At 27.9% G+C, this 22856-nt stretch overlaps 2 protein-coding genes across 5 annotated transcripts; both read left to right on the top strand.

Annotated features, from left to right (window-relative positions):
• Window positions 1-1304: 1304 nt before the first annotated feature.
• Window positions 1305-4122, top strand: LOC137832737 (transcription factor MYB83). The gene is made up of 2 exons (XM_068641065.2): window positions 1305-1713; window positions 2764-4122. Exons 1-2 carry the CDS (start codon window positions 1427-1429, stop codon window positions 3389-3391), a joined length of 915 nt encoding a protein of 304 aa, XP_068497166.1. The 5' UTR covers window positions 1305-1426; the 3' UTR covers window positions 3392-4122.
• Window positions 4123-10984: 6862 nt separating this feature from the next.
• Window positions 10985-21708, top strand: LOC137832719 (protein DETOXIFICATION 43). 4 transcript variants are annotated; one of them, XM_090296995.1, is made up of 13 exons: window positions 10985-11050; window positions 11846-11937; window positions 12548-12669; window positions 14229-14516; window positions 15142-15317; window positions 15999-16134; window positions 16232-16328; window positions 16416-16516; window positions 17749-17912; window positions 18927-19115; window positions 19201-19296; window positions 20111-20232; window positions 21386-21708. In XM_090296995.1, exons 2-13 carry the CDS (start codon window positions 11861-11863, stop codon window positions 21438-21440), a joined length of 1623 nt encoding a protein of 540 aa, XP_090153121.1. In that variant the 5' UTR covers window positions 10985-11050; window positions 11846-11860; the 3' UTR covers window positions 21441-21708. The 4 variants fall into 4 exon arrangements, with proteins under 4 accessions (XP_090153121.1, XP_068497141.1, XP_090153122.1 ...); XM_068641040.1 differs by lacking the exon at window positions 10985-11050 and adding an exon at window positions 11251-11383; XM_090296996.1 differs by lacking the exon at window positions 10985-11050 and adding an exon at window positions 11251-11383 and having other exon boundaries at window positions 14235-14516; window positions 21386-21685.
• Window positions 21709-22856: the final 1148 nt, after the last annotated feature.

Below are 22856 nucleotides of genomic sequence, written 5' to 3'. Positions count from 1 at the left end.
AATCATTTCATTAATATAATAGATTTCCATCTAGTTTGTTCTTAGAATTCTTTATTAATAGATATAGTGTATCTATGTATCATTTTTGTTAACATATGAAGTTTTAGTATAGTTCCCATAGTTTTATTGTATTTTCTTTTTTCTTTTTTTAATATCTTTTTCTGATGACAAATTATTATTGTTAAGTAAGATGTCGGCATAACTGAGATATTAAGTTGTATATTGCCTAAGATGGAAAGTTTATAAAAAAAAAGTTTTAAAGTAGTTTGATTGGTGTAATTAACTACTCAGTTATGGTACATTCATCTCATCACTTCTGCAACAACCAACTTTTGATTAGGAATTATTCATTCATTGACTTTAAAGCAGCTTAATAAACATCCTTAATCAGATTGTTAAACTAAATTGTACACATTGCAAGTGATAGTTTTTGTACTTAAGGTCCCAAAAGCCATTCAAATCTCATGTTAAGTCATTGATGGAGCCGTAATATCCAATTTATGGCAGTGGTAAATTATGCCAAAGAAGATAAAAAAAAAATGGTGTTGCTTGGTTGGAGGTGCACATAATTTGCTTAAGAAATATGCCAATACAGTGGTTAGCCCTTTTGAAATTCATCCACAGAATGTAAGCTACACACAATCATAAAAGAACATGAAAATTAACAAACAAATGTCAAGCGTGCAACATTATGGTATTAAATTAAATCCCAAAAGTAGCATAGTCATCATCTCCATCTGGTCTCAACACACGTGAATTTGAAGTTTAAAACCAAGAGAGAGAGAGAGAGTATTATGTGAAGTGGAAGCAAAATTTTTTGAGCTTCATAAGAATAGAAGATGATGATTACCTTGAGAGTGAAGTAAAACATATGGAAACAAAAAAACAGGAATTGAGTCAAAGACAAGAAGACCAACTATCTCTTTCTTTTGTCTTTTTCTTTTTTATATAAAAACTTTCTCATTACACATCATTATGCAAGTTAATATTTCAGTTGGACTAACACTTCAAATAACAACAATCATCTGTCATCACATGAAAAAAGTATTATTAAAAAAATACAAAAAAAAATATAAAGAACTAGACCAAAATCCATATGTTAACAAAAACGATACATAGATAGATGATATTTATCACTTTTGTCTTCTTTGATGACTCTTCTATGGAGGTCCCCCTCCAATCCGTTTTCCACTCTACCCATCAACCAACAAACACAATCCCTCTTCTCTCTCTCATGCATATTCATATTTTAAGCAAACTCCACAACCATCACTCTCATCATCACCATTTCCCACCCTATGAAGCCTTTTATCTGTCCCTCATAACTATAATTCACCTATATAGACCTCTATCATATCACACTCAAACCAAGAAAAAACACATAGCTTTGGGATCATTCCACAAGCATTATTGAGTGAGTAGGCAAATGAGGAAACCTGATCTGATGGCCAACAAGGACAAAAAGAGTGACATTAAGAGCAAGTTGAGAAAAGGGTTGTGGTCACCTGATGAAGATGAGAAGCTCTTAAGGTACATGCTCACAAATGGACAAGGGTGTTGGAGTGACATTGCAAGGAATGCTGGTCTCCAAAGGTGTGGCAAAAGTTGCCGTCTTCGTTGGATTAACTACTTGAGACCTGACCTCAAGCGTGGTGCATTCTCACCCCAAGAGCAAGACCTCATCTTTCACTTGCATTCTATTCTTGGTAACAGGTACTCTCTTCCTTTTCAAGTTCTTACCAGTATCAAGTTTAACATGTCTATATATGATCTGCTATTATGAATAAAACTGCAATGTATTTCTATCAATAAGAAACGAATAGATGCAGTGTAAGTGAAGATCTATTCACTAGTATGCAAAAATATCATAGATAGAATAGATATAGAGATCATGAAAGAATGAACTGTACTGGTTTGAGTGGTTTATGAGGCTAATGATTGTAGGGAGGAAAACACAATACAAATTTATTGGTGCAGACTTTAAGTCTAATACAATCTTATAAAATCGGCTTAAGGTTTGCACTCACTTATATACTATGCAATGTTCTAATCTCTAGTTGAGAGAGACAACATATCATGGGTGGTCCGATAACGGCCCGATAGCGGATGACATGATAAACTCAATAAACTCTCGTTAGGATAGGCTTGAAAATGACTCTGACACCATATTATAAAGTCGACTTTAAACTTGACTCAACTTCACAAAACTGGCTTATAAGATGAGGTTTACTCTCATTTATATACTATGAAATGCTCAAATGTCTAGTCGATGTGAGATCTTTAACAAAAGTTTTATATATAGTGATGAAACATGTATTTAATTCTCTCCTGAAACAAAATCTTAATAAGAATATAGATTGTAGGGAGGAAATGAAAACCAAGATAAAGTACTTAAACATCAATATTTGTTTCTTGGATTATTACACAGTGATAATTTTGAGTTTTTGAAATGTGTAAACAGACTAGTTTGGCACATTGAGTCAAGAAATTGTACTCATTGGGCATGTCAACTTTGCATAGGTTGATGCCAAATGGGTTACCTGGTATCATGTCACAGTTTTCACCTAGCTAGCTAGGTTTTGCTTTCTCTTAAATTAAGAATGGCCTATAATATTTTAACTGTTCTCTGGTTTAAAAAAAACTGTTAAGCCATGAACATTTAAATATCAGAACTCTATGTTGGATATGTAGTATATATGAACACATTGGTGTCATTTGCTTCTTTTCTCTTCTCTTTAATCTCTTAAATTCTGTAAATTTCAGGTGGTCTCAGATTGCAGCACGTCTACCTGGTCGCACAGACAATGAAATAAAGAATTTCTGGAACTCTACACTGAAGAAAAGGATGAAAACTAACACTTCTACTGGCTCACTGAATAACAGCACTGACTCATCAGAGTCTAAAGATGTTGTGAGTGGGATCATGCCCTTGAATGAACATGACATCATGAACATGTGCATGGATTCCTCTTCATGCATATCATCCATGCAAGGAATGGTTTTGCCTGACCAATTTGACCCTTTTGCCATGTTGGTAAATAATCAGTGTGACATGACTAATAATGTTTCAGAAGATTTTCTCAACATCTCATGCATGACACAAATTGGCATGGTAGAAGGGCACCAAGGGAATTATGGGACATTGGAGCCAAATAACAAAATGGGGTTAGGAAGAGACTTCTCCCTTCCTTCACTAGAAAGTAGAAGCATTGAAATTGATGTGAAAAGCCATAACAACAACCACTTCAATTATGGTTGCTTCAACAACACTGATAAGATCAAAGGCTCCAAGGTAGAGGACTTAATTGGGTTTGGAAATCATGGCCAAGGGGAATTTTATTTGGAGAATTTGATGCAAGACATAACCTCTTTCCCTTTACTTGAATTTTAAGTTCATTAAGTGCCCTTCTTTTCCTCCATTGGATCTCTCTCTTCTTCTCCTTCTGTCACTTTCCCTCTCACATGTCCACCACATACTTTCATTCCATCTCTTCCTCAAGACCCAGAAACTAATAATCTCTCCAAATATGAAGATCCATTCAAGACTCAAAAACTAATCCCTGGAAATACTGAGATCATTCAAGGACTCAACCAAAGATTTTTCATGCACAAAGAGCAAAAAAAGCTCACCTTATTAGGAAACTTTAGGCATCCATAATTTTTCCCTATTCAATCCTTTCATATACTTTTGTCTCTTGCATCTTGTTTCTTTTACAAATGTTAATTTGTTTTCATCCATCTGCAAATAATGCACACTCCAAATATCTATACAAGGGTCGTAGGCATAGTTGTGTAATGAAAGTTGTAGTATATGTGTAAAGATTTTAGGAGTTAGTTGTGTTGTTTGTGGCTCCTATGGTTTGCTTGTGAAGTACTTTGTGTCAATTTGCGGGAATAGGTTGGTGAAATAATCCAAAGTACCCTTTCATGAAGAGAAATAGGGATGATTTACAAAGTCAACAGAGAAATAAAGATTAGTTGAGTTGTATGGAATAATGTGTATTAAGAACCAAATAATGTGGAGGTTGTGTAAGTTGTTAGTTAGTTTCATATGTAAAGTGATTTACACAATGATGTAAATACATCAGCGCTTTGAAATTAGTTAAATTCTTTTATGTTTCTTACCTCTCACTTTTCTTTTCTTTTATAAATAAACTATTATTAAAAAATAAATATAATATTGAAAAACAATATCGATTTTATTGTGTTAAGAATTGGGGCGAGTCATGTGGGCCAGCTCGTGGCCCACAGTGAAAAACGCGAGGTGGGTTGACATTTTTCAACTCGTTGACCCGCATTAGCCCGTCTCACATAACTTGCGGTCCACACGAGCCAGCAGCGGGACGGGGCGAGCTGGCCCGCTAGTCCGCAAAAAACAGAAAATAAAATTAATTGACTTGGCATCAATGGTCGAGTGGAGGAGTGACAACTTTGAATGAAAGAAAATTAGGTTTTTACTCAAAACACAACGCAACTATACTGTTCCAAAAAACGCACATAACACACTCTCATTTGCAGCGCCGCCGCTCGCTTAGCCTGTGACTCCGCGTTGCTTCGCCTACAACTGTCGCGTTGATGCCGCTCCATTGCATACTGTTGTTGCCTACATTCCTCCTCCACGTTCCAAAAAATAAATAAATGTGGGCTAGTTCGCAAGCCTGTGGGCCAACCCGCATGCGAGACGGGTCATGAAAACCAACCTGCATTTTGCGGACCTAAGCGGGGCAGGCCGACCCACTTTCTCATCCCTAATTAAGAATAGATTTTGAAGGTAGATAAAAAAATATAATGTAACTTTTGAAAAATGTAAGAACATTGGTGATATATAGAGTTTAAAGTTAAAATTAAATATATTATACTTGATTGTTTTAAAATTTTGAATAAAAGATAAGTAACATGACACAAATAATATAACACTATAATTTAGAAATCGTCATTAAAAGCAAATTTGGAAAACGAAGATTGGTTTTGTGGCACATAACCAACTTATTCCTCTAATTGTTCACTTGGAAGAACACATTTTTTTCTTAATGTAAGTTTATTAAACCTCATTATCCTAAATAAATATATAACTATTTGAAATTGGATCTTCCATGTTTCTTTATATACATCATTCTATGTTTTCTTATGCGTGCATATGACAATTTTCCACACACTTTTTTCTACTATTTCGTTGTTGAAACTCTTTAGTCACTCTACAGTGTGCAATGTTCTTCATCTTTTTGTAAGTGTTTGATTTGTTTAATAATTGTGACTCATAAGAGTCAATGTTTTTCCTGTGGAAATGGGTGATTATTTAATATTTATCGTAATGAATTGATGCAAGTTTCTTCAGATATGATTTTTTTTTATGAAAACTTTAGGTTTAACTGAGGAAAATATATGGGACTTAATTCAATGGGTCGAATGCTTGGAACTTTCGTAATGAAATTGATGTAAGTTTGTCCTCACACTCTTTTAACATATATTACTTCTCGAATAAAAAATTATAGAAATAAGAAAATATGTGTTTTGAAATCAAATATTCTAAAACACTAAAATAAATTTTATAATTTCTTAACATTAGAAATCATAATAAATGAATTATATATTAACCAAAACTCCAATTTAGACATTCAAGAACCTTCAAATTAGATAATAAAATTAAACCCAACAATCAAAAGCAATTCATGTTATTAGAAGCACTCACGTTAGGTGTTCATAACTCTTTAATTCCTTATTACGTATTTATTTTGAGACTTAGGGTACCCCTTAAAACACATGTAACATAATTCTAGTGAGACTTAAAAATTATTTCTCTATCTACAATTTTTTTAAATTATTCATACTTGAAACATTCTTGGCTTCTCTCTCACCTTGAATGATGATACACAACACTTCATAAATACTAATTAAAAAATTATTCTCCAAACTCTCTTATATGTGGTATGTGTCAGGATAAAAAAATTGTTCAACCGGCCATTCCAAAATTTTTCATGGTCATAGATCAAACTCATAATGACCATCAAATTTTAAGATGATTGGTTGAACAAATTTTTCTGACCCAGACATCCTTTTTCCTTCTGTTTATTCATTAACATTGTAATGAATTAAATTATGTAAATAATATTTTATATAAAATATTGACAATCACCAATCTTGATTCAAAAGTATAATATCCCTGTCAAAAGTACCTTAAATAAAGATGAACAGACTCAAAAGTTGACATACAAATTGATAGGTTAAACATGTTAGACAAATATGAACTAACGAGTTCAACCTAAATGATGATGGATCCATTTACTTTGTTAGTTATACACTATAAGAAAATGATGAAATAAAAACCAATTTTTAGAGATCAAAATAATTAGTTGCAATAGTAATTAAACTAGAGACCATCTTACAAACTAAAAAGAAATTTGGTTTCTAAATTAGTTTCTATTATTTTTTATTATTGTTAAATAGTTTTTAAATTGGTATGTAATTAGCAACCAAGGTTTTTGCTACTAAATTTAGAAACTAAATGATTGGTAGTTAAAACCTTAGTTGCTAATTAGATACCAATTTAGAAACTATTTAACAATAATAGAAACTAATTTAGAAACCAATTTTTTTTGTTAGTTTCTAAAATGGTCTCTATTTTAGTTCCTATTGTAACTAATTATTTTGGTCTCTAAAAATTAGTTTCTATTTCATGATTTTCTTGTAGTGTATAGTTTATTTGTGTTATTATGATTTCACAACAAAAATTGGAAGAAGTTTAGAAGATAGAATATTAATTTATTTAAATAAAATTGAAACTACATATTAGAATACTCTAATACTCTCATTTATTTAATTATACATTAAAAATATCTAAATACAAAGATTAATAAAATATATTTTATACTTATGGTATGGTGGTATCAGGGGTTTTGTTTACTGAGGAGGGTTTATTTCATATGCTGTCAAGAATCAATCAGTTACTTGGATACCATATGCTTGGAAGCATCCTTAACGTGCTTTCATAAATACCAATATTTTTCTATGTAAATTGCATTTATATTCGCGCCATTTATTCTTCCAACAAAGGAAAAACGTGTTTTTCTTCTCTTCTTTTCTTAACATTATGTTTTAAATTATTTATCATACATCTTATAAGTTTGAATCATGTTTGTTCAAGAAAACATATGAATGTACAAAAAAAATTAATTAAAAAAATAATGTTTAACGTACAATCATCGTAATTTATTTCATATTTTACACTTTTATTCCTCATAATGCTTCTTATATTTATATTTTAAATTTTAAAACGCTATATTAAATCAAGATAAGATAAATTTTAAGATTATTGTGATTTAATCAAACTAATGTAATTTAATTTTAAATTTTGACCAGTTATTTTTAATAAAGGGAATTTGATAGTTTTGTTCGTAATTTTCTCCTTGAACTTTTAAATTTTCTCTCTATGGTTTATTCCTATATAAATAGAATGTTTACTATTAATATAAAAAATATTTATCCTGTTCTATTTAATTACCTTATATTTATTTAGAAATTTATTTAAATTTAAAAGCCCTTGCAATAAAAAAAAACTACGATAAATTAATAATTTTTAAAATTTGGAAATTTATATAGTAAAAATACGATAAAGTGTGAAGTATTAATTGGATATGTAATATTACGATATGAAGAGAGTAAAATTTGATACATTAATTTATATCTTAGACGAAAGTAAAATTTTAGTTAGTGAGTTTTATTGAAATATTGTATAAAGCAATTTAAAAATATAATAATTTATAATTTTTGAAGAATTGAATTTGTTCAAAAAAAAAAAATACTTATAAAAATGTTTATTAAATAATAAATTGGCCTCTCCTAATACTTTTTAGTTTTTTTTTCTATCATGAATATTATCAAAGATTAATTTATTTCTAGTACAATGATAATAAAAATCAAACACATTTTTTTATTAAATAAATCATTCCCACCAAATATAAACTCATGATACTTAGCCATTAATTAATCTCCCAAGATTACATCATGTTTATTATATAATATGAGAATTATAAATAACATTTCAATCTTTATTGTCCTTTAGAATTGAATGAAAAGGCCAAAAAGGTTTACCTAACCATGACTTATTCCTAAACGTACTTTTGTGAGTACTTTCTTTTTTCCATATAACGTTGTACTTCCTCACAACACTTGTCAAAATTCTATTGAAAACCTAATTAATTTATTTGGCATGCTCATTGAATCTAGGGTTGGAAACTTTCTTAGCCACGAATTTTTCTGACCTAATTGCATAACTGAGGAAGGTTCAACTATACTATCAAGATTGAAAAATGTGTGAGAAAAGGAAATGCTACCATCACTTTGCACCCATCTTCATAAAAATTGTCAAAATAGATATATTAATTTGACTCTTCATAGTCAGAAAAACCAATTAAGTTAAAAAAAAAAAATTAACTATTATATGTATTAAAATATTTTTTTTTAAATTAAAAAATATTAATATTTAAAGTAATTTTGTTATTAATGAAAATTTATAAGTAGTTTTCTAGATTTATATATTTTAATTGGTAATTATTTTAAATTTTAAGTTAATTTTTAATTAAATTAATAATTATTTAGAATCTAATGTAGTTAATAACTAAAATCTTAATAGTTAATGTGATATACCAATTTAGAAACTAGTTTAGATATCAATTTAAAAATTAGTTATATATCAATTTAAAAACTAATTTAAATATCAATTTTTAATAATAATAATAATAATAATAATAATAATAATAATTAGTTTAGATACCAATATTTTTTTAGTTTATAAATAGTATCTAACTTAACGAATATAATGATTAATTATTTTTTGTCTTTAAATTAACGATAATTTATTCATATTAATTAACATGCTTAAAAACCATGTCTCGTATAAATATCTTTGATTTCTACCTGAAAAGAAAGTAAGAAAATCTTAGTGCAATACCTGGTGAAGCTGGATGGGGTTGATATTAAGCAAATTACACAATAAGAAAATTAAGAACTGATAGTTGAATTTACAAAAAATGAGGTGAAAGAAGTTGTGTGGATTTGCAAGAGTGACAAAAGTCCAAGATGACTTTAACTTCACTTTTATAAAAAGAAACGAATGGTGTAGTATTAAGGATGATTTGAAATCCCAAAAGGGTGCAACACATCATTCCTAACTCTAATTCCAAAGGTAGACAATCCACAAGGTCTCCATGTTTAGCCACTCCATGTTTAGCCACTCGAATTTTCGATATTTCTTTTTATTTCTCATCAAACGAATGGCATCTTCTTCTGGAAATCCTAGCTATTCTTAGCATGATATTGGAGAATCTGATTGCTATTACCCAAACAAGCATGAAATGTATGTTTGTGTATTCGTCCATAGGTCAAATCGGATATCCATGAGTTTAGACCTATATCTCTCATATGATATTTCTATAAGGTTCTATCCAAAGTTTTAGCCACTAGGCTAGAAAATGTACTAAGGATCAATCACAATCTGCTTTTTTTGGAAGGTTGAAGGATCTTAGACAATGTGCTAATTATAAATGAGACGATAGGTTAGATCAAACAAAAAAAAATAAGCAATGTGTCATACTTAAAATGGACTTTGAAAAGCATATGATTTAGTCAGGTGGGATTACCTGGAATACATGATCCAGAGGCTTGGGTTTTGTAGTTTATGAATTAAATGGATTATGAATTGTTTAAGCTCGACAATCATATATATCTTAGTAAATGGGAGCCCCACGAAAGAATTCACCCACTTAAAGGCTTAAGATTAGGAGACCCGTTAACTCCATTTTTATTTGTAATAGCAGCACAGGCATTGGTTACGGTAGTTAGAAAAACAAAATCTAAGTCTATGTTGAATGGGATTAAGGTGGGTAGAAATGGAATTATGGTGAAAATTCTTACAATTTACAGTTGACACTATTTTCATATGTGAGGTTGAGTCTAGCAACATTATAACTATAAGAAGCATCCTAAAATGCTTTGAATTAGCATCAGAATTAATGTTAAAGTTTAATTTTTACAAGTCAATGGGAGGAGTAGGCTATGGGTAGAAGAAAACCACAAACATAATAGTTTTTAGGAGTCAGTGATCACTAAACTTACAAAAATCTAGCAGCAATGGTTGAAAAAAAAATTAAGGATACAATTGAACTTCTTATAGGAAAAGTGAGAATAAGAAAATATCATGAATAAAATTAGTAGATGTATGTAGTTATAGTAGTTATTAATCCATATTTCATGAGAAGACTCCACATTACAATCAATATTTTATGAAGAAAAAAACTCCACTTATAGAATCGTAATGTCGAAAAGATTCAATTGAATAATTAAAATTTGAAAGATCAAAATTATAAATTAGTTTAAATATATTTTTTATTTTTATAAAAATAGTAAGTTTTGATATTGATCACATACAATTTCTTTTTTTATATTATTAAAAAAATTAATTGTTATTTTTAATTCTTATAAAATAAAATAAAAGTTTAATGTTTATTTTTTTATCAGTAAAAAATATATTAAATGAATTAATAAGAGAAAAAATAATATCTAAAATTAAGTACCAAAATTTTAACTATTAATTATTTTATATTTTAAATTAGTTTTTAATGTATTAAATGATTTTATGTAATGAACACAATTAAATACTAAATTTAGATAAGCATATACTTGGAGGTCTCAATTAATACAATAATAATCTCTAAACCTAGAATAATTTAAACTTAAAAAACTAAAATAAAATAATTTCAAAATCAAAACTAAAATTATACAATAATTATATATATATATATATATATATATATATATATATGTGTGTGTGTGTATGAATGTATGTATATTGAGAGATTCAACTGAGGACGGTGTTTGCTGCTGCAGAATATCACGTTCTTCATTAAGCTAATTAACCCATCTTTGCACATTTAGTATCCCATTTTTATGTTCTTAATTAGTTTTCTAAAGTTTTTTTTTTTTATCAATTCACACTGCTGAAATTTCCATAGCATCTCAAATGTGCTCATTCCTCTACTAATGTGATCACTGATTAGTAAGAATTTATTTTAGTAATAACTAGGTTTTTTTCAAACACACATTTTTTTATTAGTTAAAATTGATTAAAAAACAAAAAAAATTAGGGAAAAAATTATGAAATCGACCAAGTTAAACATTAGATAATAGGAAAATATATATGTTTAAAAATATATAATTTTTCTTATAATTAGTAGATGAAATGTAGTTGCATAGTTTAGCTGAGGAAGGTTCCAACTTTGAACAAGACAAAAGCTTTATGCTTATAAATGCTTCATTATTTCACTCTTGGAATCCCAAATCACTCCTATAAAAACCATCACTTCTCTAGTCATCTTTCAACTCCAAAAAGGTATCACATTACTATCTTCTTCCTTTGATATGTTGGTTTTTTCTTGACTGTTGTAAAAAGTCAGACTTCTTTTTTGATTGATTTTCGGATAAGAAATAACTGATAATTTTTGTTGGGAGCTTGGAATAAATTGGGATGTGAGGAGATATTATTTTATATCTTTTTTTAATTTTTGTATAATGGTTGGGTCATCCTTACAATAATTCATATTTATTGATAGTTTCTTGCTTATGAAAAAAAAAACATTATTATCTTCTTTATCTTCATTCTATTATCCAAAACCTTCATTACTTACTTGCATATCATATTTTTCTTCTGTGTTCTGATTAATGTCAACATTGAACATTATTGAATGATCTCAAACTCAAATTATGATATTAGGTTTTCAGATTATTGAAGGATTTTCTTCTTTTGATCAATTTCTTCAAGCACTTCAGAGTAGTTTTTTTCTCTTCTGCTCAGATTCATCAAAAACCAATGGAAGACAATGGCAGTTCCAATGAACCCAACAACAACTTCAAGTGGCCTCTCTTCATTTTCTTCAAAGATGCAAGGTATAATATTATATTCAGTATATTCATTTTTCTTGTAAGAGAACATTTTGCTATCTAAAATATTGAAAAAAAAGTGATGAAAACAAACTTTTCAATACACTCATTAGACACATTAGACACTGTTTTTTGTTGATCGAAATTTATTAGAAATCGTCAAAAAAAAAATGTTGTGTTCTACATATTTAACATTTTTCTCTTATTTGTGTAATTTTTGAATAAATTTTAACCATATAAAGTGAGTGTTTTGTGAAAAAAAATAAAATAAAAGAGTGTTTCTAGTATGTTCAACAAATAAAATAATATAATATCCCAATTAAAAAATCTGGATGGAATTTTATCCTGATCTCATTGTTTGCTGGTAAAGAGTTAAAACATCTCTTAAATATTTGATGTTATTTATATAATTTTTTTCAGATAAAAAATAATTAAGTAAAAATATCTTATATATACATGTAGAATAAAATTTATATGGGGAAAATTGTTTGACCTAGTTACATTATTGCATTTACATGTGAAAGGTGTTATTTGATAAGCATTAATGTAGTTTTATAAATGAAATTAATAAAATATATATACTCTTGATTCTGATAATTAATTTATTTAAATATAGGCATGTTTTGAAGCTGGATGCAGTTTCAAGAGAGTTATTAGGGATTGCTTTCCCTTCAGCACTAGCTGTTGCAGCTGATCCAATTGCTTCTCTAATTGACACAGCTTTCATAGGCCACTTAGGTATTTCTATTTTTATATATATAATTCAACTGTTCATGGTTATGGGTAGCCAAATATATGAAAAATATTCTGATTATAATATTTTTTTTGAATTTGATTCCTCAAAATTTTAATATTTATTATACAAATGATTCCTGCTGATAGATACCTTGTGGTAACTTAATTAATTGAGCATGTGTTTATTAGAGGTTCTTATCCTAAAAAGGTAAAATTTAGCTTATTAATTATTAAAATAAATAAAATTTAAAAAATTATCAAAATGGGTAAGTCGTGTGTATGAAAAAAATCGAACTAATGTCATGATTTCGATGTATTTGAGAATTGAATTTGTAAGGTGACACGATTTTATTATAATCAAATTTCAACTAAAATGGTACTATCTTGACACAACTTCTCTATTTTAATAATTTTTTAAAGTTTTATTCATTTCGATAATTATTTGATTTGTCTTAATTATTGTGAGAAAAGCAGGTTTAGGGTTACTCATATTTTTCATGAAGGAAATGTGTGTGCTGATAAGTTGGTTAATTTAGGATTTATTCATAGAGAATCATTTCATTAGTATAATAGGTTTTCATCCAATCTATTCTTAAAATTCTTTATAAATAAATATAGTTTATCTATCGTTTTTATTAACATATGGGTTTTGGTTTAGTCCTTCCATATTTTTTTCTTTTTTATTTTTTTTAATAATATTTTTTTTATGTGATAGCAAATGATTTTCGTTACTTGAGGTATTAGGTTAGCTGAGATGTCAAATTGCAAAGTGATGCCTAACATGAAAACTTTTATAAAAGAAAATGTCTCCTATGAAATGAATTTTATGGTTTGAATAAAATTTATTAGAAGTTCTTTTACTAAAAGGTAAAATTTAACTTATTAATTATTAAAATAAATAAAATTTAAAAAATTATCAAAATGAATAAAGCGTGTCTATGATAAAAATCGAATTAATGTCATGATTTCACTATATTTGAATTGAATGTGTAAAGTGATACGATTTTATTATAATCAAATTTCAACTAAAATCGTACTATTTCGACACAACTTTTCCGTTTTAATAATTTTTAAAAAATTTATTTATTTCGATAATTATTTTATTTGTTTTAATTAGTGTTAGAAAATCAGGTTTATGGTTACTCTTATTTTTTGTGAAGGGGATGTGTGTACTAATAAGTTAGCTAATTTAGGATTTATTCATAGATAATCATTTCATTGGTATAATAGGCTTTCATCCAGTCTGTTCTTAAAATTCTTTATAAATAGGTATAGTCTCCCTATGTATTGTTGTTGTTTTGTTAATATATGAGTTTTGGTCTAATCCTTCCATATTTTTTTATTTTCTTTCTTATTTTTTTTTAATAATACTTTTTTTCATGTGCTGACAGATGATTGTTGTTACTTGAGATGTCAGTCTAACTGATATTTCAAGTTGCAAAGTGATGTATAACATGAAAGCTTTTAAAAATAAAATGTCTCATATGAAATGAATTTTATGATGTGAAGCATTTCACAAATTTTTGTCTCTTGAAGCTAAGTTTTTGTGTTGATATGTTAAGGGCCAGTGGAACTTGCAGCTGCTGGAGTTTCCATTGCTTTGTTCAACCAAGCTTCAAGAATCACCATTTTCCCTCTGGTGAGCATCACCACTTCATTTGTGGCTGAGGAAGATACTCTTGAAAAGCTCAATAACAAATCCAAGTTCAAAGAAGTGGTTGTGCCAGAGGATCATATGCTTCAAGACTTACAAAAAGAAAAACCTATGGTTGAAAAATGTGAATCAAAGGATCTTCAAGCTTTGGAAAATTATAATGCTACAAGGGACAATGACCCAGAAATTGGAGATAGTAATTTTTCTCTTCTAATCACTTTTTCTTACCATGTCCCTAATATTTTTTTATAAAGTGACAAGTAAATCTTATAATTTTTCTTTTATAACATACTTTTGAATTTATTGAGATCAATTTTTATAATATTTTCTTATAATATAATATAAAAGTCACAGTTTTTAAAATTTAGACTGGGTGGAAATAATGGTTTAACTGTCGTTAAACTGATAATAATAAAATTTTATTTTAAATATTACATTTTCATTTAAAGTAATAATATGAAATTATAAAAATCTGGATTTAAAGATTATAATTAAATTGATATAAATGATTACGTTATATGTTTCACGAGTAAATATATTTGATGAAATAATTGATACAATTATTTGAAATGTTTAATCTTTTACTTTATTTATTTATATTTTTAGTCTTTGAATTTTAATTCTCATTTTTATATATTTTAGTCATTTAAACAATAAAATAGAGAGATTAAAATTATTTCTTTTATTTTATCTTATTAAAACATTGTTTGTTAAATTAAAAAAAACAAAAAAAAGACTGGTAGAATGTAGTTATTATATATGTTCCTACATATTTTTACTGAATGACAAATTATTTACATATTTTTTTTATTACTTTTCAGAAGGCAATAAAAAAATATGCAAGTGTTCAAAGAGTATGGAGAAAGATGAAAAGAAGAAGAGACGTATTGCTTCAGCATCAACAGCTCTACTTTTTGGCACCATTCTTGGCCTCATTCAAGCTTCTGTTCTTATTTTTGCAGCAAAACCTCTCTTACGTGTTATGGGTGTCAAACCAGTAAGTTAGTTAAAATGAGATTAAATAATTCTACTTTACAAATATATCATTTAATAAAAATTAATTAAAATAATTATTTACTATATTAACTAAATTATTAACTATTTTATATCTTAAATTAGGTAAACACTACAAGAAAATCATGAAATAGAAACCAATTTTTAGAGACCAAAATAATAAGTTGCAATAGTAACTAATTAAAGACCATTTTATAAACTAAAAAAAAATTGATTTTTAAATTAGTTTCTATTATTGTTAAATAGTTTCTAATTTGGTATCTAATTAGCAACCAATGTTTTAACTACCAATTATTTAGTTTCTAAATTTGGTCTCTAAAACCTTGGTTGCTAATTAGATATCAATTTAGAAACTATTTAACAATAATATAAACTAATTTAGAAATCAATTTTTTTTAGTTTCTAAAATGGTCTCTAATTTAGTTACTATTGTAACTAATTATTTTAGTCTCTAAAAATTGGTTTCTATAGTAGTGTTATATCTTAAATTAGGTATTATGTTTGTTGGGCTACATAATGTGTTTGATGGTAGTGAATTGTAAATTTTTGGAAATTTTTTTTTGTATATGGATTTATGTAGCTCTCAAATACTTCAGTTTATTTATTTTATTTTATTTCTTTTGTTGATAATAAAAAGTTAGAATTGATTTGTTACTTTTCTTAGGATTCCCCAATGCTAAATCAAGCAGAAAAGTACTTAAAATTGAGATCCATTGGGGCACCTGCAGTGCTTCTCTCCTTGGCCATGCAAGGAATCTTTAGAGGGTTTAAGGATACAAAAACTCCATTATATGTCATTGGTAGGTTCAAATTATACACATTTTTGTTGATGATCATCATATATATTTTGAGAGATAAAGTGTAATTATACACTCTCTTTTTGCTGGTTTTGTTTAGTTTCAGGATACACACTTAATGTGATCTTGGATCCAATTCTTATTTTCACATTGAAACTGGGCCTCAAAGGTGCAGCCATTTCACATGTTCTTTCCCAGTAAGTCTATTACTTTGTTGTATTTTGAATTTCAATACTAATTGTTCATCATGTTTTGGTGTTCTTACAAAACTGCAACACTTGCAGGTACATGATGGCAATCACTCTCTTATTGATACTAATGAAAAAAGTTCATCTCCTACCTCCAAGCATAAAGGATTTGCAGATTTTCAGATTTCTTAAAAATGGTAAGGTGGTTAAAGATATTGTTCTTACAATTTGAGACCAAATATCCCCTACAGATTTTTTTTGTCTTCTCTCCTGCAAGTTGTCATCCAATATGTCCGAGAGTTGGGATATCTGTAAAGACACTTCAACGTTGAAGTCAGTTTAGATATAGGAGTGTTTTGTGCCTTTAGAACTAGAAAAGTCATCATCTTTTACCATGAGAGTCCGGTCTTATTTGTAACTTTCTATTGGACCTTTTTTTTTATCGGTAATAAAAAATAAATAAATGGGAATCACTTCAGGGATAGTTCAACCCTTATCCATAAAAAACAAAACACCTTACCATACTCCTACCAAGAAACACCTACCTAATTATCTAAGGAACAGTCAAACTAATCACAGAAAAACAATAAACAACTCATTGGGTCTTCTTGATTTAATCACGACCCATGTCCAATAACTCCTAATAATATTTAGTTATTTGCTAAATCTAAATTAATCTAATTAACTAGCTAGACAGTTACCTTTACATTTGGTCGAGAGATGTATGGTTGTTTATCTTGTTGGCTACACGGGTTTCCGTAAGCAGATGTGACACATACCATTTGTATATTTTTTCAGTTCTAGAATTATAAATAGACTTCAATTTTTTTTTACTATTTCACTTTTTTTTTCATATATAACTGTTTGGGAATCGATAAGAAAATCATGAAATAGAAACCAATTTCTAGAAATCAAAATAATTAGTTGCAATAGTAACTAAATTAGAGACCATTTTAGAAACTAAAAAAATCAATTTGTTTTTATTATTTTCTATTATTGTTAAATAATTGCTAATTAGATACCAATAAACTATTTAACAATAATATAAAATAATAGAAACTAATTTAGAAACCAATTTTTTTTTAGTTTTTAAAATGGTCTCTATTTTAGTTTCTATTGTATCTAATTATTTTGGTTTCTAAAAATTGGTTTCTATTTGATGATTTTCTTGTAATGCGAGGTTAAAAACAGTTTATATACTCTTTTCTCTTTCAATCCATCAAAATATTTTTAAGTAGAAAATCACGACGAAACTCAAAAACTTAAAAATAAGACAATAACCTTGGATAGTTTTTATATTCTTCTTCCTTCAATTCATCGAGACGTCTTTTAAAGACAAAACTGTCACGGAACTCAAAAACTCTAAAACAAACAATATTTCTCAGATAATTTATATGTTTTGATTTTGTTTTGAATTTGTATGTTGCAGGAGGTTTGTTGATGATAAGGGTAATAGCAGTGACATTTTGTGTGACCTTGGCAGCATCATTGGCAGCAAGGTTAGGTTCAGTTCCCATGGCTGCATTTCAAACATGCCTACAAGTCTGGTTAACATCATCTCTTCTTGCAGATGGTTTAGCTGTTGCTGTTCAGGTAACACTATATATATAACATTTGTTATACAGTTTGAGAGCATTTCATCTTTATACTTTTGGTTTTTGTTTATGTTTACAAAAATGTTATATTATTTTAACTCTATAAATCTTTGCAAGTATTCATATGGGAAATGTAGAAATTCAATTTCTCTTTTCAATAATAACAAGATGTCAAGTAAGTAGTTTAAATAAATCAATACTGATATGAAGAATAAAACTAACAAATGGTGAAAAAAAGCTACAACAATTAGTAATTTTTGGTGAAAATTTGAAAAAAAAAATTAGTGAGTCAAAGAAAATGTTTAATAAAATTTGATTAGTTTTTATTTTAAAAATTAAATTCATTTTTTTAAAATTTTTGTATGTACTTTATATGTCAATACGTATAAAATTATATTCTATTTTAATTTTTAATTAAAATATTGTTATTTAATATTTGTAGATATCATTTTATGATTATCATTACATTTTTACTTTTTTGGGAAAAAGATATAATTTATCTTGATAATTACTAGAATGGAAAAAAATTACTATAAGATTGTATAAGCCACGTATTGTAACACGATTTTCTGTAAAAAAGAAATTATAATCAACGAAAAATATCGTAATAAATTTTTTTTTGTCAATTATCATTATTACCAAGTCAAATTGCACCTTTTATTAATTATCTTAAAATATTAAATAATAAAACAATATTGGCTAAGTAGCTAGTTTAGTTTAAAAAATATTGATTGCATTATTATTTTTTGTTTTTAAATGAAATATATAATATACATCCATTAATATAAACTATAACATTGAATAAAGTTGACATGTCAAAATCCATCAAACACTTACAATTTTCTCTTAATATATTACCATGTTTGTACAAATTTTAAAACATGAGACAAAATAAAAACAATTTGACATTTTTTAGTGGACAAAAAGATATTTTCTTAATTTCTCAAAACTTCAATGTGTGCAATAAATTAAATTAAAATAAATAACACTAATGAGTTTCCCTTCTTCACAGGCAATTCTAGCTTGTTCTTTTGCTGAAAAAGACCATAAGAAAGCAACAACTGCTGCAACAAAAACACTGCAAATGAGTTTTGTTTTAGGAATGGGACTCTCTCTTGCTGTTGGACTAGGATTATACTTTGGAGCTGGAATATTCTCCAAAAATGTTCATGTTCTGCACTTCATTAAAATAAGCATTCCGGTAATAAACATTATTTAACAATAAATCAAAAATCAAAACCATGTTTTAATTATAATTATCTAATTTTCTTTACATAATCCCTCAGTTTGTGGCTGCTACTCAACCAATTAATTCATTAGCCTTTGTATTTGATGGAGTGAACTATGGAGCTTCTGATTTTGCATATTCAGCATACTCTCTGGCAAGTACAAACATACCCTTTTTCTCATCTTTTTATGATATTTTGCATCTTTGATTATTTGAATAAAAAATGTTACTTTGACAACTGTGCATTGAAAATTTTGAAAAAGACAACAGTTTACCAACGTGATTTGGTTAATGTAATTTTAAAATTATTCTATTTTAACAAAAAAGTTATTTCTCTTTCCACTTGTAAACTGGTGCATCCACTACAAGAAAATAACTAAATAGAAACTAATTTTAGAAATAAAAAACAATTAGTCACTATATTAACTAATTAGATATTATTTTAGAGACTAAAAATTATTGGTATCTAAAGTTTTTATTATTCATAAAATTGATAAATTAATTTTTAAATTGATATTTAATTAGCTATTAAGATTTTAGCTACTAATTACTTTAGAGTCGAAAGTTTGTTGCTAAAAATTCGTTCTACTTTGTTTTCCTTTTCTAATTGGTGTTTGGAACCTATAGTATGTATGAGGATGGTGTCTTGAAGTTTGCTTTTCAGGTTTTAGTATGGGCAAGGTTTTTTAGTTAGTCGGTGGTAATCGTATGAAGTTGGTCTTTTTGTGTACCATGTATAAGGATTGAACCATCCCTGAATTGGTTCTCATTTATTCATATTTTATTGTTGATAAAAAAAATCTCAATATTTAATTAGATACCAATTTAAAAATTAATTTATCATTTAAAACTAATTATTATTTTTATTTAAAACTAATTTTTATTTTAATAATTTTTGTGTGTAATGATAGTTGTCAAAGTATCATCATTTTATCTAAATTTTTTATTTTTGGGTACTTTCTTTGCAGGTGGTGGTGTCCCTAGTAAGTGTAGCCATAGAGTTTGTTCTCTACAGGGCCAAACATTTCATTGGGATTTGGATTGCTCTAACCATATATATGACTCTTCGCATGTTGGCTGGTGTGTGGAGGTAATTCAACTTTGCATCTTATTTTTTTTTTTATCAGCAATGAATAAATAAAATTAAAGGAGATACTTCAGGGGTATCCCAACCCATATACAGAAACCACAAAAGGACTACCTATCTCTCTTTTATGGTTGGAACAAAACAACCTTAAAGTGAGAAAAACATACCCAAAAAATACCCAATCAAGATAAACCCTGCTCTCGGGGAGGATCCACTCGGGAAATCCCCATCTCATTGCTCTTATAAAGTTAACAGATATCTTTATCGAACCAGCACAAACCCGGCGATGTGTCTACCTCGATAATTTTCAGTACCTGATCTTCCGTTCTTCGAATACGGCAATGATACACAACTTCACCGACCACTTCATGGAGATCGCCGCTTCATCGACCGGTGATCATGTTTACCTTTGCCTTCGACGACCACCGACTAGCACATGGAGATCGCCATTTCAATTTTCGACGACCACCAAGTCAACTTTGCATCTTATCACTACTTCTACTCTTCTTCATACTCGTTTAATTTTCATAATATCATCACTTTTCTTGCACTAAACATAAGTAAAAAAAATAGGAACTTAATAACTTTTTTTTGTAATATACAAGAGTTTTCCTAACCACTATAAAAAAAATCAATAAATAATAACTAAATTTAAAGACGAAAAATAATTAGTCATTATATTAACTAAACTAAATATTAATTTAGAGATTAAAAAATTATTCATATTTAAAATGGTTCTATTATTAACAAAAAAATTATAAAATAATTTTTAAATTTGTATTTAAATTAATTACCTAAGTTTTAGCAACTAATATTTTAAATTCTAAATTAGTCTTTAAAAGATTAATAAAAAATAATTTAAAATATAAAATAGCTAGTAAGTAGTTAAAATTTTGGTATGTAATGGTTAGATACTATATTTTATAAATTTTTATTAATAATAGAAACTACTTTAAATATCAATAGCTTTTTAATTTATAAGATAATCTCTAATTTAATGAAATAGTAACTAATTATTTTGATCTCTAAAATTAATTTATATTTAATAATTTTGTTGTAATAAACATTAATCTTAAATATATATATACAATTAATCTTAAATGTATATAGAAGAACCTATTTGGTTGGATCATGGTTGATAATATTGCACATGCAGGATGGGAACTGGGACAGGACCTTGGCACTATCTCAGAGGTTGCTCATTGTCTTAGAACACACTATCAAATAATCAAAGAAATTTTGTTGTTGAATATTACTTGTTTTCTATCAATCACATTCTCACTTTTCCCATATACATAGGAACTTTCTTATATATTTTTGTAATACAGCTAGGTTTCCTTCATTCACACTTATTATTTTACTTTTTGTGATACATCACATTGCTTCATTTACACATTATATATGTCATGTTGTGGTTTTCAGAATATTCTAGTTATATACGGTGTGTTTTCATTGCAAAAAAATTTAGAATGACCTTTTACTTCATTTTCTTCAAGAGACTCTATTGACATTCTCTCATAATACAATAATAGTATTACATAATTAAACCCAAAATTACATTCATTGTCTCGATAACGAACATGTTAAGAAGTGGACTTTAAGTATAACTCAACCGTATAAAACTGACTTATAAGATAAGATTTGCATCCATTTATATACTATGAAATATTTTTATTTATAGTCGATGTGGGATCTCCAACATAACAATTACATATAAAAACAAATAAATCTATAACTGTTTATGCAATTGTCATATTGATTTCTATCATATCCACTACAAGAAAATCATGAAATAGAAACTAATTTTAGAGACCAAAAATAATTAGTTGTTATAGTAACTAAATTAGAAACCATTTTAGAGACTAACAAAATTTTTGGTTTCTAAATTAGTTTCTATTATTATTAAATGGTTTCTAAATTTGTATCTAATTAGCAACCAAGGTTTTAACTACTGTACTATGGGACGAGACCGAGCTGACCAAGATGACCGAGACCCTCACGGACAGTCTGGCCGACCGACACACTTAACCATTAACGCTCAAACCAAGGTCAGTGAAGCTAAATTACCATTAAGAATTAGGTAATGCAACCATAAGTGTGATCCATTCCACTAATCAGGCCCAATAAGGTAAGTCCATTAAAATAATATAAATAGCGCACATTTCAAGAAGAAAGGTATGTCACTGTACACACCCGAGTGTCGAACACCTTCTTTACTAACTTGAGCGTCGGAGTGAGTCGAAGGAGTAGCGTGAAGACCGGAAGGATTATAGTGAAACCCTAGCAACCTGCCCGAAGGAAGGAAGAAGACGAAATCTTCAACAGTTCTCTAGGTCTCATCTCCCTAACAGGAACAACTACCAATTATTTAGATTCTAAATTTGGTAGCAAAAACATTGGTTGCTAATTAGATACTAATTTAGAAACCATTTAACAATAATAGAAACTAATTTAGAACCAAAAAAATTTGTAGTTTCTAAAATAGTTTCTTATTTAATCACTATAACAACTAATTTTTTTTTCACTAAAATTGATTTTTATTTTATGATTTTCTTGTATTGAAATTCATCAATATCGTATACCACTCGCTGAAGATTGATATTGTTTCAGTGTCCTTGTTCATTACT

This window comes from Phaseolus vulgaris, chromosome 11, assembly GCF_051622355.1.
Source record: "Phaseolus vulgaris cultivar YP4 chromosome 11, ASM5162235v1, whole genome shotgun sequence".
NCBI classification, from domain to species: Eukaryota; Viridiplantae; Streptophyta; class Magnoliopsida; order Fabales; family Fabaceae; genus Phaseolus; species Phaseolus vulgaris.
Note: the sequence above shows the minus strand (reverse complement) of the source record. Positions and strands in the feature narration are given on the sequence as shown.

What these genes read in the sequence shown, in the direction of transcription:
- LOC137832719 (XM_090296995.1), top strand. Translation starts at nt 11,861, where the DNA reads ATGGAAGACAATGGCAGTTCCAATGAACCCAACAACAACTTCAAGTGG. An exon ending in ATTTTCTTCAAAGATGCAAG is followed by an intron (nt 11,938 to 12,547) that starts GTATAATATTAT and finishes ATTTAAATATAG; the next exon opens with GCATGTTTTGAAGCTGGATG. An exon ending in TTTCAGATTTCTTAAAAATG is followed by an intron (nt 16,517 to 17,748) that starts GTAAGGTGGTTA and finishes TGTATGTTGCAG; the next exon opens with GAGGTTTGTTGATGATAAGG.
- LOC137832737 (XM_068641065.2), top strand. Translation starts at nt 1,427, where the DNA reads ATGAGGAAACCTGATCTGATGGCCAACAAGGACAAAAAGAGTGACATT. An exon ending in CATTCTATTCTTGGTAACAG is followed by an intron (nt 1,714 to 2,763) that starts GTACTCTCTTCC and finishes TGTAAATTTCAG; the next exon opens with GTGGTCTCAGATTGCAGCAC.